Raw genomic sequence first — 24426 nt, 5'->3', positions numbered from 1 at the left:
AGAGAAGACAGACGTGTTTCAGTTGGCCATACCAGCTGGCATCTACAAAAAGAGATGCGAAGCTCAGACCTCCCCCATAATCTCTTAACTAAAGAACAGAGAAAGGAGCATGGAACCTTCTACAGCAAGCTAACAGGATCCTCCTGTTTTCATCTACAGAAACTTCAGCCAGATGAGACCATGTGCATTGGGTACTAAACTTTTCAACAGATCAGCAGGGTCATAGAAACAAAACAGACCCCTTCTTATTCCAAGGAGGACATAGCCAGCTTATCCCCATGGGGTGCATTTGGGTCTCACCTGTTTAGATTATTGGGATATGGTAAACTGCTAGAAAATTTCACTTCTCCAGCCAAGTCTTCATAGACAACAATATCCAACTCGCTCTTCTGTCGCACTTTTGTGTGCCTAAAGAGTTCAAGCAGGTACAGTGACAAAGTAAAGAAGGTTCTGCGATCCCTCTACATGATCACAACTGCACCTCACCCTTCCCAGGACCCACATTAGCCTCTAGCCTATTTCACAACACACAGAGGCTGCTGAAAACACAGACACACAGCTAACAAAATCGGTCCCAAGTATCTTATCCAGACATTTGCAACTCCCCTGCAAAACATCCCAACTTGTATTTAAACCTGACAGCAGATATGCTGATGCTGCTCCAGGTTAATTCTGTTTGCCCAAAGATTGTCAATCCCACTGGGCCCCATAGATAACGTAGGTCTGTCCAAAAGAGATTTACCAGGGAAGACTGAGCCTGGCAGCCAACTCAACACTCAAGTGAAAGGATCAACTCTCCCACCCCAATGGGAAGGGTGAGATACTAATTCTACCAGCCCCAGGAACCACCCAACCTGCGTGACAGTCAAGTGTTTGAAGCCAGGAAAGCTCTTACAATGCCTAAGTTCAAATCCCTAGTAGGCCATGAAACAAAGAATGATTAACCCTAAAATTGAGAACCCCTTCCCTCAAACACCATGAAAACAGGACAATAGTTTGGCTGCCACAGAGACTTCCTCCTCCTTCTCTGGCCCCATCTTACTCACCATTGCACAGGCTGCCAGTTGGGCAGAAATGGTCTGAAACCTGTTATGCATTCAAATGCCAGTGTGCCAAAGCTCCAGTAATCCACCGTCACTGTGTACTTCTGCTGTTCCAGCAGCTCTGGAGCCTGGGTTAGCCAACACAGGTTAAAGATTAAGCCACTTTTCCTCTCAGACCTCAACTGCACCTGCCTCCTTGGATGTTCATTACTGTTTGCACATCACTTTGGAAAGCTCATGCTAAGTGTTTTATCACTCAGGAGCCTTATTGGACTCTTTGACCAGTCCTAAGGGTTAATGAAACTCACACCCTCTATGCAACAGAAAGTTAGCAATGAAATGTGAAAACCCAAATGTTGGCAAAGAGCAACAATACAGCCTGTTCTTTTGCTTCAGCATGTGTATCCTAAACACATCCATACCTGCATGGTTGGGACTCCTCTCCCACCCCACAGCCAGATTACAGTGCCTGCTCCCTCCTGCTGCTCTTCCCCACAGACCTTGCTGGTCACAGCAACACTACAAGCTAAATCCACTCCTTACCAAGTACTGCAGTGTCCCAACGAAGGAAGTGCACAGACTGCCCTGATCCAGCTCCTTAGCATACCCCAGGTCAATGATCTTGTGTATTAACTGAGAGAGACAGATGGCAGGCAGTGAGAGGACTGAAAACACATTCTGCAATGAGAGCATGCACTTCTACCGAGAGAACAGATGATTTCAGTACTCAGAAGCACTGGGAGAAGGGCAGGAAGCATCAAGGCAGTGTTGCGCTCTTGCATGATCATGAGAACAAAGCCACAGATAAAGCAGCTCCCCAGGGTCATTATGAGCTTGAGATGAAAGGAACTGGAGATGTTATTGCTGACTTACAATAAAGCCCAGTCTGAATGGAGGGACTTTCCTAGGAGAGCTGGATCACTCTGGTCTTTGAATAGGAGTTTATTTCTATTTCCTGAGGAGATGTTCACTGCTCCCTTGAAGAGAAGCAAGAAAGATGGCCAGATCTGTGCCTGTGCTGGCACAACGCTGCCATAGCCATCAAGTGGGGGGGAAGCCTCACATGGGTAGAGCCATTATAAGAACTCCTGTGCTGCACCCCTGGTACACCTGTGTAGGGGGTTAGACCTGGGAAAAGTGGGCATGGCCATAACTTTCCCTAGTACTCTGGTGTATGTCGCGGTCCAACCTGACCCCAGGATCAGAGAAGCATAGAGATGGCTTAATGGTCCCTTGGAACCACCACATGAGGTGTCATGTGCCACCTCGTGGTGCCCTGACTGGGAAAGGGCAGTCCAAATACTCATGCTTAGACTGGCAATCTTCAGCAGTACAGTACAACAGCCCAGCCACCATTTCATCATACAGCCAGGACTAGGCACAGAGTGTTTAAACTAAAGCCTCGTGGGACTTGCTTCTGCATATCAGCGAAGCATCAGAGAGGCAGAGATATCTGGTGGTCTGAGCTCAGTTTGTAAGCCAGGAACCACACACCACCCAGCCAATTTCTAAATAAATCTGACACCTATTACCGCTTTGGCAAAGTCACTTCCTCTCTGCCTCTCTTCCCAGTCTGTAAAAGGTGTGGTAGGGGGAAAGAGAAGGATACAACTCATAGTACTTGGATGTTCAGAGAAATCATTAGTTAGTTTGTACAAATACCAAGAATTACAAGATGAACCCCACCACCACCACCTCTCAGATCATGTTCAGACACCCTCATTGTGGCTAGTCATTTTAGCTTGCGAGATCTCTGAGAGGGATCAAGTTTTCAGCTTCAGCTCCTAGTCATTCGTTCTCTCTCACTCACTCACCTCACACACACACACACTTCCGTGCTCCCGCCCTTACACTCCACTCGCTGTCTATATGGCCAAAGTCACCCGGCTCCTGCTCACCCTTTGTTCTCCTTGCTGTAGGACAATGTTCTCAGGTTTCAGGTCTCTGTGGATGATCCTGTTCTCATGAAGGTACCTGAGAGCAGAGGCTGAGACAAAGAGAGGCAGCTGTTACTCAGCACAACTAACACCTCCCAGCATTACTCCAGAGGGCCTAAGCCTGCAGGCTCTAAAAGGCAAACACAGCTAAGAGGAGAGAGGAGATTACAGTGAGGGAGGACAGGGTTGGGGATGCAGCACAACGAGAAGGTTTGGCCATCACATCCATGGAAAACCCTCACTGACCTCTATCCCAATCTAGTTCCCCCTGGCATCCCCACAGGAGACAGGTACCCAGGAGAGCTGCAGCAGGGAGGAAATGAGGCTCCAGGTGGGAAAGGGGATGTAAGGGCCAAGCCCACCTTAGAGAGAGGAAGTGCTATGCTCAGCATTTCCGAACCTCATCTGTCCTAACATCAGTGATGACCCAGTGACCACTGTGCCAGGCCAGGTCTGCGTTGCCCTCAGTCCTTTAGCTGGCTGCAGCCCTCCCCACCAGGGAATACTTCGACCACATCCAGCTGGCATAGCCATCTCTGCAGCGTCCGGGCTCACACCTAAGGCAGAGGGCATGCCTGGGGACAGAGTCATGGCTGGAAGGCCAATACACTCCAGCTATGCTGAGCCAACACGATCATCCCAGGGTATGGGGAGACAAAGAGGTAGATCAGAGCCACTTCCCCACTTTGTGTGTCAAGAGAAACTCAGGCTGAATGGAGAATTGGGACCAAAGTCTGCATTTTTCATGGTCAGCCAAGCCAATCCCTGAGCAAAACCCTGCAGCTGTTAGGTGGGGACACAGCTCACTCCGGCTGTTTGTAAGGAAGAGGCTAGCAGCATTTCCATAGCCTGCAGCTGCACTTCCTTCCCAGCACTGACTCAAAAGGGACTCACTTCCCACTGCCTCCACATCCCTCATGAGGCAACATGTCACAGAGCGCAGAAGAGAATCCAGTGCCCCTAGACTCCCCTACAACCATCAGTCAGCCTAGCCTTACTTCAGGGAGACATCAACAATCACCCTACTCCAGGGGTGACTTTAACCCTTAGGATGCTGCCTAATCCCCAGCATGGCCAGATCCCAGATGGGCCACTAGGAAGTACTACTGAGAAGAAGGGAACATTTCTAGCTAACCAGGGATCATTAGACCCCGGGTTGTTCCCTCCACTACCTGTCCTCTCCGCATGACACCCCCCGCCTCTGTTACCAGTCCTCAGCCTCTCCTTGGGCCAGGAATGAGCACAGAGGAGGCAAACAGAAGCTGTCACTGGGCCAGAGGTGCTCAGAGTGAGGGGCAGGAGGAGAAGATTCTGTTCAGCTTTTGTGCCTCCAAGAAGAGCAGTTTGCTCCTCCTCTTGCTCATTCCCCAGGCCCACACCAGCCCAACAGGCACTTCTTAAACTCCTTCCTCCGAAATACACTGCATCTGCCAACACCTACATAAGAGCCACAAATGAGCCACATGGATAGGGGCCTGGCTGCCCTGGAGATGGTTCCTTCCCACGCACCACCACAACAGCAGAGATCGTTGAAGTGCATCTGTCCACAATCCCTAAATACTTATGCTTGGGGACAGGAGGCTGGCTGTGCTGGGGGCATCACCTCATTACCATAGGTCACTTAGGGTGATATATGTTTGAGGAAAGGGGGCCTGTTCAAAGCAAACAGTCCACAACAAGCACTATAATGTCGTTGTGTGTTCCCATCAGTCTCAGATGCTATGGTGATAATGTAAGTCAATGCAGAGATGAGGAGCCCACCCCAGCCCTGAGGATGGGCTGCAGCTGGGAATCCCTATGAGGAACACAAGCTGGAACTCGCTCATCCTGCCTAGCACCTCCCAGGAAATCCCTTGAGCACGTTTCTCACTGGGAAAGGAAACACACTGCTTTCCACATCCCAATGTCAGAGACAAGTCAGAGGCCACTTCCCTTCTGGGGAGGCTTGCAGAGCAAGGCAGGAAGGAGAATACAGTGAGATGCCTATCTAAAGGGGAGGCATCCAGCGTCACAAACCTACTTCACATGGAACTAAAATGGCTCCCTTCCCAGATTGGGACAGCGGCAGGCCCTGCTGCCACAGACCCAAAATGAAATAATTTGAAGAGCAACTAGCAAAAGACACTAACAGCAAATTCTTTTGCAAGTACATCAGAAGCGGGAAGCTTGCCAAACAGTCAGTGGGGCCCCTAGATGATCAAGGTACTAAAGGAGCACTCAAGGAAGACAAGGCCATTGCGGAGAAGCTAAATGAATTCTTTGCATCAGTCTTCACTGCAGAGGATGTAACGGAGATTCCCACGAGGGAGATTCCCACACCTGAGCCATTCTTTTTAGGCAACAAATCTGTGGAACTGTCCCAGACTGAGGTGTCAATAGAGAAGGTTTTGGAACGAACTGATAAGTTAAACAGTAATAAATGACCAGGACCAGATGGTATTTACCCAACAGTTCTGAAGGAACTCAAATATGAAATTGCAGAACTACTAATTGTGGTATGTAACCTATTGCTTTAATCAGCCTCCATACCAGATGACTGGCAGATAGTTAATGAAATGATGACTTTTAAAAAAGGCTCCCGGCGTGATCCCGGCAATTACAGGTTGATATGCCTAACTTCAGTACCACACAAATTGGTTGAAACTAGTAAAGAACAGAATTATCAGACACATAGATGAACAAGATTTGTTGGGAAGAGTCAACATGGCTTTTGTAAATGGAAATCATGCCTCACCAATCTATTACAATTCTTTGAGGGTGTCAGTAAACATGTGGACAAGGGTGATTCAGTGAATATAGCGTACTTAGACTTTCAGAAAGCCTCTGCCATGGTCCTTCAAGGCTTTACGCAAAGTAAGCAGTCATGGGATGAGAGAGAATCGGGAACTGGTTATAAGACAGAAACCAAAGAGCAGGAATAAATGGTCAATTTTCACAGTGGAGAGAGGTAAATAGTGCTGTCCCCCAAGGATCTGTACTGAGACCAGTGCTGTTCAACATGCTCAACTGATCTGGAAAAAGGGGTAAACCGTGAGGTGGCAAAGTTTGCAGACAATACAAAATTACTCAAGATAGTTAAGTCCAAAGCTGACTGCGAAGAGTTACAAAGGAATCTCACAAAACTAGATGGCTCAACAATAAAATAGCAGATGAAATTCGGTGATCAATGCAAAGTAATGTACAATGGAAGACATAATCCCAGCTATACATACAAAATAATGGGGACTAAATTAGCTGTTACCACTCAAGAAAGAGATCTTGAAGTCATCATGGATAGTTCTCTGATAACATCTGTTCAACGTTCAACAGCAATCAAACTAGTTAACAGAATTAGAAAAGGGCTAGATGATAACAAAACAGTAAATATAATACCATTATATAAAATCCGTCTTATGCCCATACCTTGAAAACGTCATATAGTTCTGGTCGCCCCATTCAAAAAAGATACATTAAAATTGGAAAAAGTACAGAGAATGGCAAGAAGATTGATTAAGGGTATGGAACAGCTTCCATGTGAGGAGAGATTAAGAAGACTGGGACTGTTCAGCTTGGCAGAAAGTTGACTAATAGGGGATCTGATAGAGGTCTATAAAAATCACAAATGATATGGAGAAAGTGACTAAGGAAGTGTTATTTACCTGTTCACATGAACCAGGGATCACCCAATGAAATTAATACTCAGCAGGTTTAAAACAAACATAGGGAAGTACTTCTTCACGCAATGCAGTCAACCTGTAGAATTCATTGCTAGGGGATGTTGTGAAGGCCAAAGCAATAGGTTCAAAAGAGAGTTAGATAAATTCATGGAGGATAGCTCCATCAATGTCTGTTAGCCAAGATGGTCAGGGATGCTACCCCCTGCTCTGGGTGTCCCTAAACCTCTGACTGCTAGCTGCCAGGTCTGGATGACAGGGGATGGATAACCGCCTTGTTCTGTTTGCTCCCTCTGAAGCATCTGGCACCAGCCACTGTTGGAAAACAGAATACTAGGCTAGATGGACCCAGTATGGCCATTGTTATGTTCACTTACCGATATCAGAGAGCAGGATGAGAATGGCTCCCTCCCGTAAGCCACAGCAGTTCTCAAACTGGTTCAAGTACTGCAGAGGATCAAAACAGAGTGTAAACTAATCTCCTCTGTGCCCCAGTCCTGGGTTTGGCCCCAATTCTGCAAATGCTTATGGATGTGAGTAGCTATGCAGAACTCAATAGCACTACTCACATGTGTAAGTGTCTGCAGGATCAGGTCCTTAAATAGTAAAACTAAAACTTCAAGCACCATTTCCCTCTCCACAGATAGGAAAATTGCCATCATCTTCTCCAGCAGCTCTTCCAGGAGGAAGAAACCCCTTCACAGCTTCCTCCCCCGTGTCCCGCAGCAGTTGGCTCCGCCAGCCAAGCACCAATCTCCCTAATTCCAGCCATGTGCTTTGGGCACTATCTGCATTTGGGCTTTTAGCAAAAGTTAGAAAAACAACATCAAGACTATAAAGAACAAGTTATTTTTCCTGCTGACAGCTGGGAGCTTATCACTTCTGGGCAGAGGTTCACCCACTGACCTGGTCTGGGATGTTCTAGGCCATACTCACATCCTGTTCTCTATCTCTTACACATCCCTTGCTCTCTACATGTGCATCCCATGGACACACCTTTGCTCACTGCCCCCAACAGAAATGGAAAGTTTCTAATAAAAATCCAGAAAGAGGATGAAAAAATGCATCCAGGATCAACTCTGCCAATTGGCTCAGAGGAGGCACAAGCAGGCACAGCCCCAGTTCAGGAGGATTAGGTGGCAACAGCATGTGGAAGCAGCTGGGGAAATCCCACTGAATCACCCACAGTTGAGCCTCTTCAGAAAAAAACCCACACTTCCCCTAGTAGCCCCTGCCCTCCCATGATCATCAGCCCAATGCCTCACCTTGCGAAGGTCTCCACCCTGGCAGTATTCCATGGCCAACAGAGGCAAGTCAGTGGGTGCAAGGTTCTGCATCCCTTCAGGGACTTCGCGGGCAGCCACCACATTGGGATGATTCAGTCTGAGGAAAGGAAATGAGGGAAGCATGAGATCACTGGAACCAATTCATCTCAGCCTCCTCCCAGCAATAACGGAAAGGGCCAGCATCCTGAAAAGTGATCATCCAAACGAGAGCTTTACAGTCTCACACACAGGTAGGTATTAAGGAAGGTCACAATGGGACTTTAACCCTTCGGACACAGAACTAGTGCACTTCAAAAGCTTCCTTCACCCTGCTCAATCCACTCTCTCTCCCAGGACAGGGCTTTAGTCTAACTCATCTCCCAGCTGTCAGTTTCCTCATTCTCTCTCTGAGGATCCAAACTTTGACATGCAGCCTGCTCTTAGCCCCATGAGAAGTCAGGGCTGCATTCAGCCCACTGCAGCCTGCACAAAGGGGGCTGATTCAGCAGGGATATAAATGGTGGGGTAAGTTAGCCTGGAAACTGGGTACCTAGCAAAGTCATGTAACTTGCACTGATGGGGCTTTCAGTACATGTGCAGGACACTCACAGAAGACAGCACAGGAACAACAACAAATAGGAAGGTGCAAGATGAAGCAGCTCCCTAACATGCACTGCCCCCAGGCTCCTGGGGCCAAACACAGCCCCAACCTCCATGGACCTCAGCACCAGGGGCAGATCTGGATGCAAGTTACAGGACTTAGCCTCAGAAAAGGGGTGTGAGTGACATTCTCCCCCAAGAAATGTGACCTGCATTCAGCACACCGCATTCCCATTACTGCTGAACTGGGCTCAGCTGGAAGCTGAAGAGTGTTGTAGGCATCTCCCTGTATGACAAACCCTTCTGCATGCACTTCACAAGCACTATAGACAGCACATGCTACATTACAGATGCTCAAATGAAGTCTGAGTAAAGTCCCCTCTGAAAACATGGGTCTAGTTTTGTGAGCCCTATTGTATTTAGATGGAATATATGAGCCCAGAGATGTTAACAAGAGTTTCAGTCTTAAATAAGGTTTGTTGTACAGAGACCTCAGGCTGCTTAGTACCATGACAAACAAACAATATTAAACACCACTTTTACCTTTTATTGAAGACACAGAAAAGGGAAAACAGTGAATACTTTATATTTCAAATGCTTTAACTAAGGCTTTCATATTAACATCCCTTGCTCCCTTTCGCTGAGAAGAGTTTCTAGAAGGAAAGATACCCTTGTTTAAGAGTCTCTCCAGTGGTATTAACAATGAAAATAATTGTCTTTTTGGGGAAAGAGAAAGGAGGGGGATAGAAAAGAGAAGAAATAAGATGGGGATGGAAAAGGACACGTGGGGAGGAGGCAGGGGAGAGAAAGGCTCACAGCCCAGGTGGTGTTTGGGTTTCAGCCAAAGCCAGTAAAGATGGTGACGTCCCCTGGGTCCCTCTCTCTGCCCTAGTCTGGTAAGCACCTCTCTCCGTGTCAGGGTAACAAAGGACAAGGATCCCAGGAAATGGAGGGGGTAGCAGCTGAGATGGTGCAGTTCGCCCACTGACTTTTTCCCTGAAGTCTTTCTTTAAAGGACCCCAAAAGGAGTAATAAGTGGGACAGCCAACCCTCTCATTACTTTGTCCACCAATTAAGTCTAATTCCCAACACACTAACTTTCATTCCCAGATTTTTGGTGTCATGGTCTTGTTTACCAGGCATGCTCTTAACAAAGTTCTTCAATTATATCAGTAGGCCTTTTTGTGTGGACTAATTCAACCTGTCTCACTTTCATACCTTTTTCTATGAATATTATTATAAGTTATTGTGACCTTTTATAAGCTTTCATTCACTTTTTACAGTTGAGCTCACAATTAGGGTAAATGTGTAGGTCCAATTATCACAACAGTGCTCCAAAAACTTTTGTTTCCCCACTGTCTCTGCAGAAGCAGCAGCAAATTACTAAAGCTTGTTTCACATCACCGATGATGCTGATGCACAAACACAGAAGGAAGTAAATAAAAGGCAGCGGCACTGATTCCTACCAAAACAGATCCCCTCTGAGGAGCGGTCAATGGAGAAGACATGTCAAGAAATAGACTTCACCTTCAAAGTGCTTGACAGAGACCATCCCTTCCCTCCCCGCGCTCATGGATTCAGACTCTTCTACATACAGATCTAGGCCCTCAGCTGCTGAGCAAGATATCAAGGAGTAAGGGATCACACAACGCTCACCTTTTCATTATCTGTATTTCCAGACACCATCTCTCCCGATTTCGGAGACTTAGCTCCTGACGACACTGTTTAATAGCAATCTGTTCCCCCGTTTCCTGCACAGACACGGAGAGAGTTAGGACAAAAACATGTTTCCACCAGAGATGTGAGGACCAACAGAAGGTGTAGCGGCCCAAAAAAATGTAAGGCTATTCTTGGGGATCCTCCCAGCTCATCTTCAAGGCCCTTCCCAGGGAGACAGTCATTTAGGGGACCAAATATGCACCAGAACAGAAGACACCAGCTCATGCTCCAGCCCCACCCCCAAAATCTCCTCAAAACCAGACTAGTACCCTGAATTTCAGGCTCATGCTTGCAAGTCTCCACAGTGAGGCTAAATTCTGAACCATGTAAGTTCACCCCTCTTTTCATACAGAATGTGTCCGGGGCCAGGTTAGCAGAAACAAGAGTCCAGCAGAGCTGTCATGCTCACAACTCAAGGAAGTGGTTCTCAGATTGGTTGTTTTCCATAGGCCTTAGCTGGCTGTGGGGGTTCAACATCAGAGGAAGCAGCCAGCAGCCATTTGCTTACAGGACACAATGGAACAGTCTAGGCTGCAGGCAGAGGAAGAGATCGCAGCGAGCTGGCGGCTGAAAGCTCCCACTCCCTGGGTGTACGAGTGGATGGTGAATGCGATTGGAGCATAAGGGACCAGTCGCCTCTCCCCCATCCCTGAGAAAAGGGAGCCCCTACCTTGTTGTGCCACCTGAGGACATTTCCAAATCCCCCTGTCCCAAGCCTCTCTTTCATCTCCCAGGGGCCACACGTCTGGATTTGCAGGGGAGGCCGGCTCATGGCGGTGAATGCCTGTGGCTGAAGCACGAGAAGGGGAGGGGCAGAGACCCCGTTATTAGCTTTCCTGTGAGTGAGTGAGTGAGTGACTTTGGCAGCACACGAGGAGGGCTGCAGACACCACACCAGGGCCCATCTGCCGGGGGGATACCGGGGGTCACAGACCCGGGCGCGGGGCAGTTCGGCCTTGGCCCCCGGGTACGGGAGCGGCCCAGGAGCCCGGGTCTCCGCTCCGAGGGGAAGCGCGGCCGGGCCCGGCAAGGCCGCCCCGCCCGCCCGGCGGGGGGGGGGTGGAGCGGGCCCCGCGGCGCCCCTCACCGGCCCGCGGGACGAGCCTGGCGCTGCCGGGTCTCGGGCCCAGGCTCCGGCGGCGGCCCCCGCCCGCGGGACTCAGCAGCAGCAGCAGCCGCCTGGCTCCAAGGCCGCAGCAGCGCGCTCCCGCCAGCGCTTCCGGCTCGGACCTCACGGGACACGTGGTGCCGCCGGGCGGCGCCCCCTGCCGGCCGCCGGGCCGCGCTGCGCCAGGGCAGGTCGGAGCAGGGACCCCGGTGCGGCCGCGCTGCTGCACGGCGATTTCCTTGGGGCGCCGCAAACAAAGCTGAAACCCCGTAGGGCGTTTGGCCTGAGGGGGAGAATGGAGAAGCAGCTTCCAGCGACTGGGAGGCTACGAGCCCTAGCGCCGGCCCCAGGCTCAAAGCCCCAAGTCAGTAGGGCCGCTAATGTACGTCAATGCTTCGCCCATCGGGGCTTTTACAGACAAAATGGCTGGGGCTGAAGACACCGCTTCAGTTCCAAGGAGTTGTTTTTGGCTTTGCTTGATTTAATAACATGTTCTGTTTCTACTGTAATGGGAGCTGCTGAGTACAAAGATAACAAGGTGAGTGAGGCAGGAGGGAACCCCACGTCAAGTGCAATGCACCACTCCTTGCACACCCTGCCTTTACTTCATTCAAGCTCTCTTGGCTCTAGCAATTTTTCTGCAGGCATGAGTTCTCCCCTCCCCCAGGAAAGCTGGGACAAGCTATTCAAGTCAGTAGAATCGTTGTGCTACCACTGGTTTCTCTCAAATGAGACCTAATAGGACAGCAAAGAATGTCTTACCCAATGGCCAACACACTCCTTGTCACTGCCTGCTCTTTCCCACACTCTCCCTGCTTCTCATCGCAATCTCTCCCTGACTCTTTTCTCCCCCGTCACCTTATCCATCTCTCCCTCCCTCCCACCCACTGTGCTCCACAACTCAGAACATTGTGACAACTCACCCAGAGATTGGCAGAGATGCTTTTCAAAAGCCTGGTGAGCTCGGAGAATAGGAAAGACAGGACCTGAGTCACAGTTTCTCTTCCCTGCAGAGCCAGTCCTTTGTTTATCTTGTTCACACCCTGCAGCAAGGAGGAAGGAAGTTCAGCTCCGAAGCACCTATAGTTTTTAAAATTCTCTGAAATGAGAGATTACAGCAGACCTCAGGGATCAAGAGCTTTGTTTTTCTCACTATTACCCTCCTAGACAATTGCTAAGATCTGACTCTTGAAAACTGTCATTTCTCATCTGCCACCTAAGATAGGTGAATTCTACCTGTAGCCAGGCAGGTAATCAGGACAGGGGTCTCTGACTGACATACATACACACATGCCTCAGGCATGTGAAAGGGGATGGCTGGTTATGAAACATCATCAATCCCTACAGTACACTGAATCCACCAGGCAATCAGGAAAGGCTTGAGTTATAATAACTCACCTATCTCACAGGGTTGCTGGGAGGATTAACTAGTTAATGTTTGAAAAGTGCTTTGGAAATGTGAAGTGCTCCCTCAGATTAATAGATTACTATTGTTAGTTAATGGATCAGAAGGGTCTAGCACCGATAGCTCCAGATATTTAACATTTTGATTATTTGAAGCAATGGCTCCAGTTGTTATTGCCTCAGCAGCATCCACATACTAATGGCAGCAAAGAGTACTGTGGCACCTTATAGACTAACAGACGTATTGGAGCATGAGCTTTCGTGGGTGAATGCATCCGACGAAGTGGGTATTCACCCACGAAAGCTCATGCTCCAATACGTCTGTTAGTCTATAAGGTGCCACAGGACTCTTTGCTGCTTTTACAGATCCAGACTAACACGGCTACCCCTCTGATACTTGACACATACTAATGGGATTTTAAAATTGGAGCACAGCAGTAGCCCTACATTATCAGGAATAGGCCAACTAGTGGGAGTACCAAGTTCACCAAATGGGTCAGGCTCAACCCTGCCAAGTTCCCATGATCTGAGGTTAGGAGCAGGTCATTAATTACCCAGAAGAGGGCAGAGTCACAGCGCTGTGAATGGGCCATAAACCAGACCAAGCACATTCCAGGAGAAGATTTCATCAAGAACCCTACCGAGGCAGGTAGATTAGAGAGGTTGCTATGCTATTATATATATGGCTGATGTGCTCCACTGAGAAGGTGCTTTTGTTCAGAGGAGATGAGGTCAGTGAGTTTGATAGAGAAGGGACGGGAGATGTGGAGCAAATGGGCTGCCCAGAGAGAGTGTAGAATTTATGCTTACTTCTCAGTCTGCAAGAGGAAGAAAGGCTCCAGGGTGCTTGAAGGAGACCAGGATGGAGGGAGACTCATTAAAGGTGGGACTAGGAGTCTATAATGAGATGTTGGAGCCTTTGCTGATGGCGAATGAAATAAAATTAATCTTTTCCTTCAGTGCAACCAATAAGGAGATCAGCTTCTGATGTCTGAGATCACCATGAATTCCAAATTGCACCATTGCCACTTTCTCAGGAGGGATGAGTCCAACCTGTGGACTCAAGTGAGCACTTTACCGTACCATTACATTTCCTCTGACGTCCAATGGGCTGGAAATTCCCCAAGGAGTGTAAGGTTTACTAAATATTTACAAGACGTTTCAGCAATCTGGTATGACCCTTGTCCAAAGCTCCTTTTAATAGCAGCCTCGTATATTGTTCCCTTCTGGACACACAGAGTCTTTACTGTGAATGGATACAGCCCACAGATACACAATACTACGGCCTGGCCAGAGGAGGTTCTGAGTGACTCCCCTTACTGAATGCAGTGAGGGCCCAAAGTGCACAGCATGTCTCAGGATCAGACCTATGCAAATTTAAGATTCACATTTCACTTGCACTGGAGTCAGGAAATTCACACTTAAGGTTCCCATAGCAACAGGAACTTGGCCCCCCCCCTTGTGCGTATGTATTACAAAAGGGTCTTTTATGGAGCACATAACACTGGGATCTATCAGCTGACAAGAAACAGCATAATACAAAGGACATTATATAAATATAAAGGAAAATGTGCAAATATACAGACTCATAATACATAGGCTAGGAGGGAGTTTTACCAGACCTGCCAGAGAAGGGACAAGTAGGGAAGCAAAACAAGGTTATAGTATCAGTGAAAGGCTGGTGAGCAAAGCTCTCCCTGAGGAAAAAGGTCCAAGTTCTCTAGAGGGTATATGTTGTAAAACTAGTGTGGGCTACCTAGAAAGGTCTCCATTTCTGCACCGGGGGTTACACAGTCAACTCTCTACTCTCTGGGGTGACAATTCTCCTACGGCACCTGGGATCCCACAGTCATTCCCCATGCCCTCTGGGGATGCAGGGGTCAGTACAGTCATGGCTTTATCTCAAAAGCTATTTTTTGTACAGTAATAACTAAGGCTGTCAATTAATCACAGTTAACTCACACGATTAACTAAAAAAATTTATTAAATATTTTGGATCTTTTTCTACATTTTCATATATATTGTATTCTGTTTTGTAATTGAAATCATAATATATACTACTTTTATTATAACTATTTCACTGTAAAAATGATAAACAAAATAGTATTTTTCAATTCACCTCATGCAAGTCCTGTAGTGCAATCTCTCTGTCATGGAAGTGCAACTTACAAATGTAGATTTTTTTTTTTTGTTACATAACTGCACTCAAAAACCAAACAATGTCAAACTCCAGAGCCTACAAGTCCACTCAGTCCTACTTCTTGTTCAGCCAATCGCTAAGACAAACAAGTTTGTTTACATTTACAGGAGATAATGCTGCCCTCTTCTTCTTAACAATGTCACCAGAAAACAAGAACAGGCATTTGCATGGCACTTTTGTAGCCGGCATTTCAAGGTATTTATGTGCCAGATATGCTAAACATTCGTATGCCCCTTCATGCTCTGGCCACCATTCCAGAGGACATGCTTCCATGCTGATGACGCTCGTTCAAAAACTAATGCATTAATTAAATTTGTGACTGAACTCCTTGGGGGCAAACTGTATGTCCCCTGCTCTGTTTTACCCACATTCTGCCATATATTTAATGTATTTCATGTTATAGTAGTCTCGGATGATGACTCAGCACGTTATTCATTTTAAGAACACTTTCACTGCTGGTTTGACAGAACGCAAGGAAAGTACCAATGTGAGATTTCTAAAGATAGCTACAGCATTCGACCCAAGTTTTAAGAATCAAAAGTGCCTTCCAAAATCTGAGAGGGACGAGGTGTAGACCATGCTTTCAGAAGTCTTAAAAGAGCAACACTCCGATGCGGAAACTACAGAACCTGAGCCAAAAAAGAATATTAACCTTCTGTTGATGGCATCTGACTCAGATGATGAAAATGAACATGTGTCAGTCCGCACAGCTTTGGATTGTTATCAAGCAAAACCCATCATCAGCATGGACGCATGTCCCCTGGAATGGTGGTTGAAGTATGAAGGGACATATGAATCTTTAGCGCATCTGGCACAAAAATATCTTGCGATGATGGCTACAACAGTGCCATGAAAATACCTGTTCTCACTTTCAGGTGATGTAAACAAGAAGCAGGCAGCATTATCTCCTGCAAATGTAAACAAACTTCTTTGTCTGAGCAATTTGCTGAACAAGAAGTAGGACTGAGTGGACTTGCAGGCTCTAAAATTGTACATTGTTTTATTTTTGAATGCAGATTTTTTTGGACGCAATTCTACATTTGTAAGTTCAAGTTTCATGATAAAGAGATTGCACTACAGTACTTGTATTAGGGGAACTGAAAAATACTATTTCTTTTGGGTTTTTACAGTGCAAATACTTGTAATCAAAAATAAATATAAAGTGAGCACATTGTATTCTGTGCTGTAATTGAAATCAATATTAGAAAATGTAGAAAACATCCAAAAATATTTAAATAAATGGTATGATATTAACATTGTGATTAATCACAATTAATTTTTTTTAATCGCTTGACAGCCCTAGTAAGAATGTCAACACTACTTGGCAGTAACACAGCATTGTAGGCATTTAGAATGACCCATAAACTATGGCCAAACCCAGTAAGGCATGTTCAGGCTTAGCCTTGTTCCTCACAGTCCCCCATCCCCTCAAAGCCAGGACTCGGGACAGATGGGCTATCAGAGTTCACAGGTATTTATTTGTCCTATTATTGTATGTTGGATATTTCCTTCTTAGATAATGCAAAACTTCACCAAAATCTTTGTGCTACATGAACTCACCCTACACAGAGCCAGGACATTATTAATATTTTTATTACTGATTTCTGGTAGTGCGCACTGTGTGCTATGCACTTGTTAAATATACATGGAGAAACAGTCCCTTCCCCAAAGAGCTTACAATCCTGGACAAGCAACATACAAAGGGGGCAAGAAAAGACGGTTACTCACCTGTAGTAACTGTTGTTCTTCGAGATGTGTTGCTCCAATCCATTCCAGTTAGGTGTGCGCGCCGCGCGTGCACGGCTTCTCTGGAACTTTTTTACCCTAGCTACTCCGGCGGGCCGGCTGATGCCCCCTGGAGTGGCGCCGCTATGGCGCCCCTTATATACCTCAGCCGGCCCGTCCGCTCCTCAGTTCCTTCTTGCCGGCTACTCCGACAGTGGGGAAGGAGGGCGGGTCTGGAATGGATTGGAGCAACACATCTCGAAGAACAACAGTTACTACAGGTGAGTAACCGTCTTTTCTTCTTCGAGTGATTGCTCCAATGCATTCCAGTTAGGTGATTCCCAAGCCTTACCTAGGCGGTGGGGTCGGAGTGAGACGTGGCGGAACGTAATACCGCAGAGCCGAAGGCTGCATCCTCTCGAGACTGTTGCACCAACGCGTAGTGGGAGGCGAAGGTGTGGACCGAAGACCAGGTGGCCGCTCTGCAGATGTCCTGGATGGGGACATGGCCCAGGAAGGCGGCAGACGAGGCGTGCGCTCTCGTAGAATGAGCGGTGAGTCGGCATGGTGTCACGTGAGCCAGCTCGTAGCATGATCTGATTCATTGAGTCACCCAGGAGGAAATGCGCTGGGTAGAGACCGGCTCGCCTTTCATGCGGTCAGCGACTGCGATGAAGAGCTGGGTGGAACGCCGAAAGGACCTGGTCCGGTCGATGTAAAACGCCAGCGCCCTACGGACGTCAAGGGTGTGGAGCTGTTGTTCCCGGGGCGAAGCATGGGGCTTCGGGAAGAAGACCGGGAGAAAGATGTCCTGATTAAGGTGGAAGGCCGAGACCACCTTTGGTAGGAAGGCCGGGTGAGGACGAAGCTGCACCTTATCCGCGTGAAAGACGGTGTAGGGGGGGCCCACCGTCAACGCTCGGAGCTCCGAGACTCTCCTTGCCGATGTTATGGCAACCAGGAAGGCCGTCTTATAGGAGAGGTAGAGGAGAGAACACGTGGCCATAGGCTCGAATGGTGGACACATGAGCCTGGCCAGGACGAGGTTCAAGTCCCAGGTCGGGGCAGGGCGACGCACTGGCGGGTATAAGCGGTCGAGGCCCTTCAGGAAGCGGGAGACCATCGGATTGGAAAAGATGGTTCGACCCTCCACTGACGGACGAAAGGCGGACACCGATGCGAGGTGGACCCTCAAGGAGGAAACCGCCAGACCCTGCTCCTTAAGGTACCATAGGTAGTCTAGGATGGTAGGGACAGGTACCACGAATGGGTTGAGCCCCTGCTGGTCACACCAGAGTGCGAACCTCTTCCATTTCGCCATATAGGTGGTACGGGTGGAAGGCTTTCTGCTTTCAAGCAGGACTTGCTGCACGGCCGCCGAACAGTCCTTCTCTGCGTGGGTCAACCACGCAGGTACCAGGCTGTAAGATGGAGGGACTGCAGGTTCGGATGGTGGAGTTTGCCGAAGTCCTGCGTGATGAGGTCCGGCCATAATGGGAGGGTGATGGGCTCCCGAACGGAGAGCTCGAGCAGCAGGGTGTACCAATGCTGTCTCGGCCAGGCTGGAGCCACGAGTATCATGGTGGCTCGATCCCTCCGAAGCTTCTGAAGCACTCTGTGCACGAGCGGAAACGGAGGGAAGGCATAGAGGAGGTGAGTCTGCCACGGATACAGGAAAGCGTCCGACAGAGAGCCCGGCGAGTGCACCCGGAACGAGCAGAACTGGAGACACTTCCTGTTCGTCTTGGAGGCGAAGAGGTCGACCCGGGGAAACCCCCACCTCTGGAAGATCGTGTGTGCAACGTCGGGACGAAGGGACCACTCGTGGGAGAGAAACGACCTGCTGAGATGGTCGGCCAGCGTGTTCTGCACCCCCGGAAGAAAAGACGCTTCCAGGTGAATGGAGTGGGTCACGCAGAAGTCCCACAGGAGGATCGCTTCCTTGCAGAGGGGGGACGAGCGGGCTCTGCCCTGCTTGTTCACGTAGAACATTGCTGTTGTGTTGTCCGTGAACACTGTCACACAGCGGCCTTGCAGGTTGGTCCGAAAGGTGTGACATGCAAAGCGGATCGCTCGGAGCTCGCGGACATTGATGTGGAGTGTGAGCTCGCGCGCTGACCAGAGGCCTTGAGTGTGCAGGTCTCCCAGGTGAGCCCCCCATCCGAGCGCAGAGGCGTCCGTGGTCAACGTTGCCGATGGCCGAGGAGGGTGGAACGGGACTCCGGCGCACACGACCTCCGGGTCGAGCCACCAGCGGAGGGAGTCGAGAGCCGTCCTGTTGACCGTGACCACCATGTCGATGGCGTCGCGATGCGGGCGGTACACCGTCGCGAGCCAGGACTGGAACGGACGAAGGTGAAGTCGTGCGTACGCGGTGACGTACGTACACGATGCCATGTGGCCCAGGAGGCGGAGGCATGACCGCACCGTCGTAGTCGGGAAATTGACGAGGTCCTGGATGATGGAGACCATCGTCTGGTGCCGAGCGCGAGGGAGACAGGCTCTGGCCACCGTGGAGTCGAGGACCGCCCCGATGAATTCGACTCGCTGCGTCGGAATCAAAGTTGACTTCTCGGTGTTGACGAGAAGACCGAGGCGCCGAAAGAGAGCCAGGACCTCTACCATCTGACTCTCCACGAGTTGCCTGGACAGACCTCGAATCAACCAGTCGTCCAGATACGGGTAAACATGTATCTGGTTCCGTCGTAGTGCTGCGGGGACGACCGCCATGCATTTGGTGAATACTCTGGGGGCAGTCGAAAGGCCGAATGGCAACACGGCGAACTGGTAGTGGGCGTCGTTGACCACAAACCGAAGGTAGCGCCGATGAGGGGGGTAGATAGCGACATGGAAGTAGGTGTCCTTCATGTCGAGGGCCGCAAACCAGTCTCCCGGATCCAGGGAGGGAATGATGGTCCCCAAGGTGACCATGCGGAACTTGGGCTTGAGTAGGTATCTGTTCAACCCGCGACGGTCCAGGATAGGACGTAGCCCGCCTTTCGCCTTGGGGATGAGGAAATACCTGGAGTAAAATCCCCTGCCCCGCCTGGAGGGAGGCACCTCCTCTATGGCACCCACGCTCAACAGAGTCTGGACCTCTTGTATGAGGACTTGCTCGTGAGAGGGGTCCCTGAAGAGGGACAGGGAAGGTGGGTGGGAAGGAGGGGGTGAAACAAACTGAAGACGGTATCCCGAGTGGACCGTGCTGAGCACCCAGCTGTCCGACGTTACCCGGGACCACGCCGAGAAGAAACGGGAGAGGCGGTTGTGAAATAAACGGGGAGGATCCGGAGGGGAGAGTGATGTGCAGCCCTCGTGCGTACCATCAAAAGGGTTGCTTCGCCGCCTGTGGGGCTTTGGAAGCGGCCTGGCCCTGGTTTCGGCGGTTGCCCGATGGGCGACGGCGATTTTGGGCCGGTCGCCGAGCCGGGTAGGGTCGGTACCGCGACTGATAGCGGGAGGGCTGCGGGCGGAATGGCCTGCGCTGCGTCACCGGCGTATGCATACCGAGTGTACGGATCGCCACCCGGCCGTCCTTTAGAGACTGGATCCGCGAATCCGTCTTCTCCGAGAACAACCCCTTGGTGTCAAAGGGCAAATCCTGGAGAGTAAACTGGACTTCTGGAGGCAGGGTGGAAGACTGGAGCCAGGCGATGCGCCGCATCGTGACCCCTGTTGCTAAGGTCCGTGCCCCTGAGTCCGCCGCGTCGAGGCCGGCTGTAATGGAGGAGCGAGAGGATCGCCTCCCTTCCTCCAACATTGTGGTGAAGTCCTGGCGGGATGTTAACGGCAGGAGGTCAGAGAACTTGGCCAGGGACGTGAGTATGTCAAACACGTATCTGGCCAGGAGGACCAGCTGGTTACCAATCCTCATCTGCAGGCCCCCCGCAGAATAGACCTTTCGGCCGAGAAGGTCCATCCGTCGTGCCTCTTTTGACTTTGGAGCAGCGGCCGGCTGGCCGTTACGCTCCCTATCGTTAACGGACTGTACAACCAGGGAGTCCGGAGTTGGATGCACATACAAGTACTCATAGCCCGTGGGAGGGACTGAGTACTTTCTCTCCACGCCCCTGGCTGTGGGAGGCACGGAAGCGGGCGTTTGCCAAATGGTGGTGGCGTTCCTTTGGACCGTGCGCACAAAAGGTAATGCCACCCGTACTGGCAAGTCTGACCCCACCACGTTTGTGATGGGGTCCTCGTCCTCCTTTACCTCCTCCACAGGGAGGTCCATAGCCGTCGCCACACTGCGGAGCAGGTCCTGATGCGCCTTCGCATCAACGGGGGGCGGCTCCCTTGATGCCGCGTCGGCCACTGCCTCATCGGGAGAGGATGAGGAGGATAACTCCTGAACGACCTCAGCCGAAGAGGGGTCCACTGCGTGGTGGGCTGGGGGTTCGGAGGGGCCCTCTGGCGCCAGCGGAACGGCTGGTGGTGGGGATGGCGGTGGCCGAGATATCGACGCCTCTGGGACTCTGCGGTGGGCCCCTGGAGGCCTCGGCGGAACAGGCACAGCGTCCAACTCATATTGCGCCCATGGGACCCAAAAACCCCACTGCTGGGCCCCGCTAGGCTGGGCTGGTGGCGTCGGAGGCGGGAGCCCATAGGCTTCTGCGCCGGAGGCGACCGTCTCAGGGCGGGAAGGCCAGGGAGGTGCCAATGAGGTTCCAGGGCATACCGCCGAGGGATGCTCTTCCGCTCGGCGCCGGGAAGGCGACCTCGCTCGACTGTCTCCATGGTGCCGGGAGCTCGACCGGTGCTGGGAGCTCGACCGGTGCCGGGGGCTGGACCGGCGCCGGGGGCTGGACCGGGAGTAAGATCTCCGGTGCCGAGACCGACCATGGTCATCGCGGTGCCGGGAGCTCGACCGGTGCCGGGAGCTCGACCAAGAGTGCGAACTGCGACGTCTGGAGCGTCCGCGGGAGTCGTGGCGCCGGGAACGGTGCCGGGACTGAGACCGTCGGTGCCGATATGGTGGCAACCTCGATCTGGTGCGACGCCGGGAGTGCGACCGGTACCGCGACTTCGACCGACGAGCAGACTGCGATCGGTGCCGCGATGGAGTGCGGTGCCGGGAACGCGATCGGCGGGACAGAGAGCTGTCGACGGTGCGGGAACGAGACCGAGACAGTGTCCGACGTCCACGCCTTGATTCCAGGGATGGTGGCCGGACCATTGCGGCCGGTTTGCCCTTGGAGACGACAGCCCGCGCCGGCGGTGCCGGGGGCCGGAGGCCTGGAGCCTCTAGGAGCTGTATCAGCTCTCGCGCGGAGGTAAATGTCTCCGGCGTTGACGGCAGCCGAGGCTCGGCCACGGACGGCACCGGGGAGCGAGGTGGCGCCGGACTCGACGGCCCTTGCGGCGCTGGAGTCACAGGTGCAGTGCACTGTTTGTGCAGAGGCACCACAGGGGCTGCAGGCTGCGGAGTCGCCTTGGCGGAGTCCTGCTCGCGAGCCTGAGCCAGGGCCTTCGCCAGTCTCTGTTTCCTGGCGGGCGAGAGCGAGCGGTGCCGAGTCTTCGCAACCGCTTTCTTCGCCGGCGGTGCCGCAGTCGGTGCCAGCGGTGTGTCCTGCACGGGAGGAGGCCGCGGAAGCGGCGCGGGCGGTGCCGGTGGTTGGAGAGACGCCTCCATGAGGATCTGTTTCAAGCGGCTATCCCGATCCTTGCGGGTCCGCGGTTTGAATTTCGAACAGATCTGGCACTTGTCAGTTCGGTGCCCTTCGCCCAAGCAGCGGAGATACGCGTCGTGCGGGTCTCCTACGGGCATTGGTCTCTGGCACACCGTGCAGGGCTTAAAGCCCGGTGCTTTGGGCATGAGCCCGCACCGGCTAAGGCAAAAAAAAGGGGAAAACCCCCTTTTTTGCCTATCTATCTAACACTAACTATTGCTAATTTAACAACTATAACTAACTCTGCTAACTATCTACAACAATGAACTAGAGAAAGCTAGGGACGTGGAGAGCTGTCAAGCACTCCACAGTTCCAACTGCCGTCACGGGCGGTAAGAAGGAACTGAGGAGCGGACGGGCCGGCTGAGGTATATAAGGGGCGCCATAGCGGCGCCACTCCAGGGGGCGCCAGCCGGCCCGCCGGAGTAGCTAGGGTAAAAAAGTTCCGGAGAAGCCGTGCACGCGCGGCGCGCACACCTAACTGGAATGCATTGGAGCAATCACTCGAAGAAGAACAATAAAATGTACAGTCAAAACATTCATGGTTTTCCTTTGAGTCTGCAGCCAAATGCGCAGTAACACAAGACTGCAATGCAGCTAGCCTGGTTCAGCTCCCATTTCCTCAGAGAATGGAAAGGACACACCCAAATAGTCAGAAATCACCTCTTAACTACGTGTCTCACACAGTGACAGTCACAACTGATCACTATAGGAAAGTGGTTCTCAATCTTTCCAGACTACTGTAGCCCTTTCAGGAATCTGAAGCCCAAGACCTGCTGCCCAGGGCTGAAGCATGTAATTTAGCTTCGAGGGGCCTGCTGTGGTGTGGGGCCACAGGCAACTGCCCTGCTTGCCAGCCCTGCACCTGCGACCCCTGGGGCTCACAATCCCCAGGTTAAGAAACACTGATCTGGAGGAGTTGATGTTCCCCTAGAAGACCTCTGGCTGAGAACCAAGACTATAGGTCATGGCTGAGGTAACTAACTGGTGCCTATATTTAATCTAGATGAGGTCAATGTCTGGTCCTTACCCATCATCATAGTTACTGATAAAAGTGAAGCTGCCTCTGTAAAAGAATGATGCTCTCTGTAACTCTCAATGGCCTGTTCCCAGCTTGCACTCCATGATGCAACTCTCCGATGCACAGAGAGTCATTAGTTATTAAAATATTTAGCTTGGACATCTGCATTAGTTTAATCACAAAACATCCTTTCCTGAAAGTGACCTGAACACACACTGTTTTGCCTCCGCCTGCCTCTTCGTCATTGTGGCTGACGTAGGAGTTATATGATTGGGGAGGGGGTGTATAGCAGTTATAGGGGGACGTGGATGAACAACAGTTACCATACAAAGATGGGGGAGAGCAGAAGTTGGGCAATTAGCTGAAATGTTAGAACCTGTTTATTGTGTGCTTGGAAGACAGTTGCTCCATCCCTCATCTATGCTCTTTCTGTTTCTACCAGCAGTTGAGATAAGTGCCCACGCTGCACTCCCTAGGTTTGCAGATTTGCCATCCACTCAGTAACAAGGGACAGGCTGTGCTGAGCTGAAGGGATAAGGAAGAGAGAACTGCGTGATAAATAACTAAGGAGCTGCATCACTGCAGGAAGAACACGCTAAAGTACACATGAAAAAACAAACACACACAAACACACCAGGAGTGCAGAAAGAAACCAGCTGAAGGGGCAGCCCCTAGAAATCTGCTCCAGCTCTGGGGCAGCTCTGACCCCAGCCCTGAAGAGACACAGTGAGACAGCCCCATGTGGGCCCTGCAGAGAACTCAGCTCTGCGTGACTGGGGATATCACCTGTTTAGCTCTGGCCAGCTCTTGCAGTAACTGTTACAAATTAAACTTTGTTCTTGTTTTATCGTCAAATCCCAGAAACAAGTCAGAACAAGTCTGTTTGGTAAGAAACTATTCACTGACACAGTGTTCTGTAGACAGAAAAGATTAAATGCTCAACTTAGCTGGAGGGAACTAACTGCTCTATGAGATCTGGAGGCAGAAAAACGAGACCAGTAGCAGGAGGAGCTGCCAATCATAGAATATCAGGGTTGGAAGGGACCTCAGGAGGTCATCTAGTCCAACCCCCTGTTCAAAGCAGG

At 50.8% G+C, this 24426-nt stretch overlaps 1 protein-coding gene and 1 long non-coding RNA gene across 5 annotated transcripts in view; one reads left to right on the top strand and one right to left on the bottom strand.

Moving 5' to 3' along the window:
* IKBKB (inhibitor of nuclear factor kappa B kinase subunit beta) overlaps positions 1-12376 on the bottom strand; it is a 23530-nt gene extending 11154 nt beyond the window's left edge. Inside the window, exons 1-9 of one of the 4 annotated variants that reach the window (XM_039522453.1) lie at positions 12249-12376; positions 10888-11007; positions 10155-10249; positions 7899-8016; positions 7011-7080; positions 2942-3030; positions 1587-1676; positions 1047-1171; positions 301-408 (exon numbers count right to left, since the gene is read on the bottom strand). In XM_039522453.1, the coding sequence (XP_039378387.1) occupies positions 301-408; positions 1047-1171; positions 1587-1676; positions 2942-3030; positions 7011-7080; positions 7899-8016; positions 10155-10249; positions 10888-10989 (797 nt within the window). In that variant the 5' untranslated portion in view covers positions 10990-11007; positions 12249-12376. Of the gene's footprint in view, positions 1-300; positions 409-1046; positions 1172-1586; positions 1677-2941; positions 3031-7010; positions 7081-7898; positions 8017-10154; positions 10250-10887; positions 11008-11304; positions 11465-12248 lie in introns of those variants that run through there. The other 3 variants (XM_039522454.1, XM_039522455.1, XM_039522456.1) reach the window with 3 other exon arrangements.
* Positions 11530-24426, top strand: LOC120397044. The gene is made up of 3 exons (XR_005593636.1): positions 11530-11863; positions 13690-13860; positions 23787-24426. It is a non-coding gene; the product is annotated as an uncharacterized LOC120397044 (long non-coding RNA).

Source organism: Mauremys reevesii, linkage group 2, assembly GCF_016161935.1.
Source record: "Mauremys reevesii isolate NIE-2019 linkage group 2, ASM1616193v1, whole genome shotgun sequence".
Classification (NCBI taxonomy): domain Eukaryota; kingdom Metazoa; phylum Chordata; order Testudines; family Geoemydidae; genus Mauremys; species Mauremys reevesii.
The sequence above is the reverse complement of the archived record's forward strand: the minus strand, read 5'-3'. Positions and strand labels throughout refer to the sequence as shown.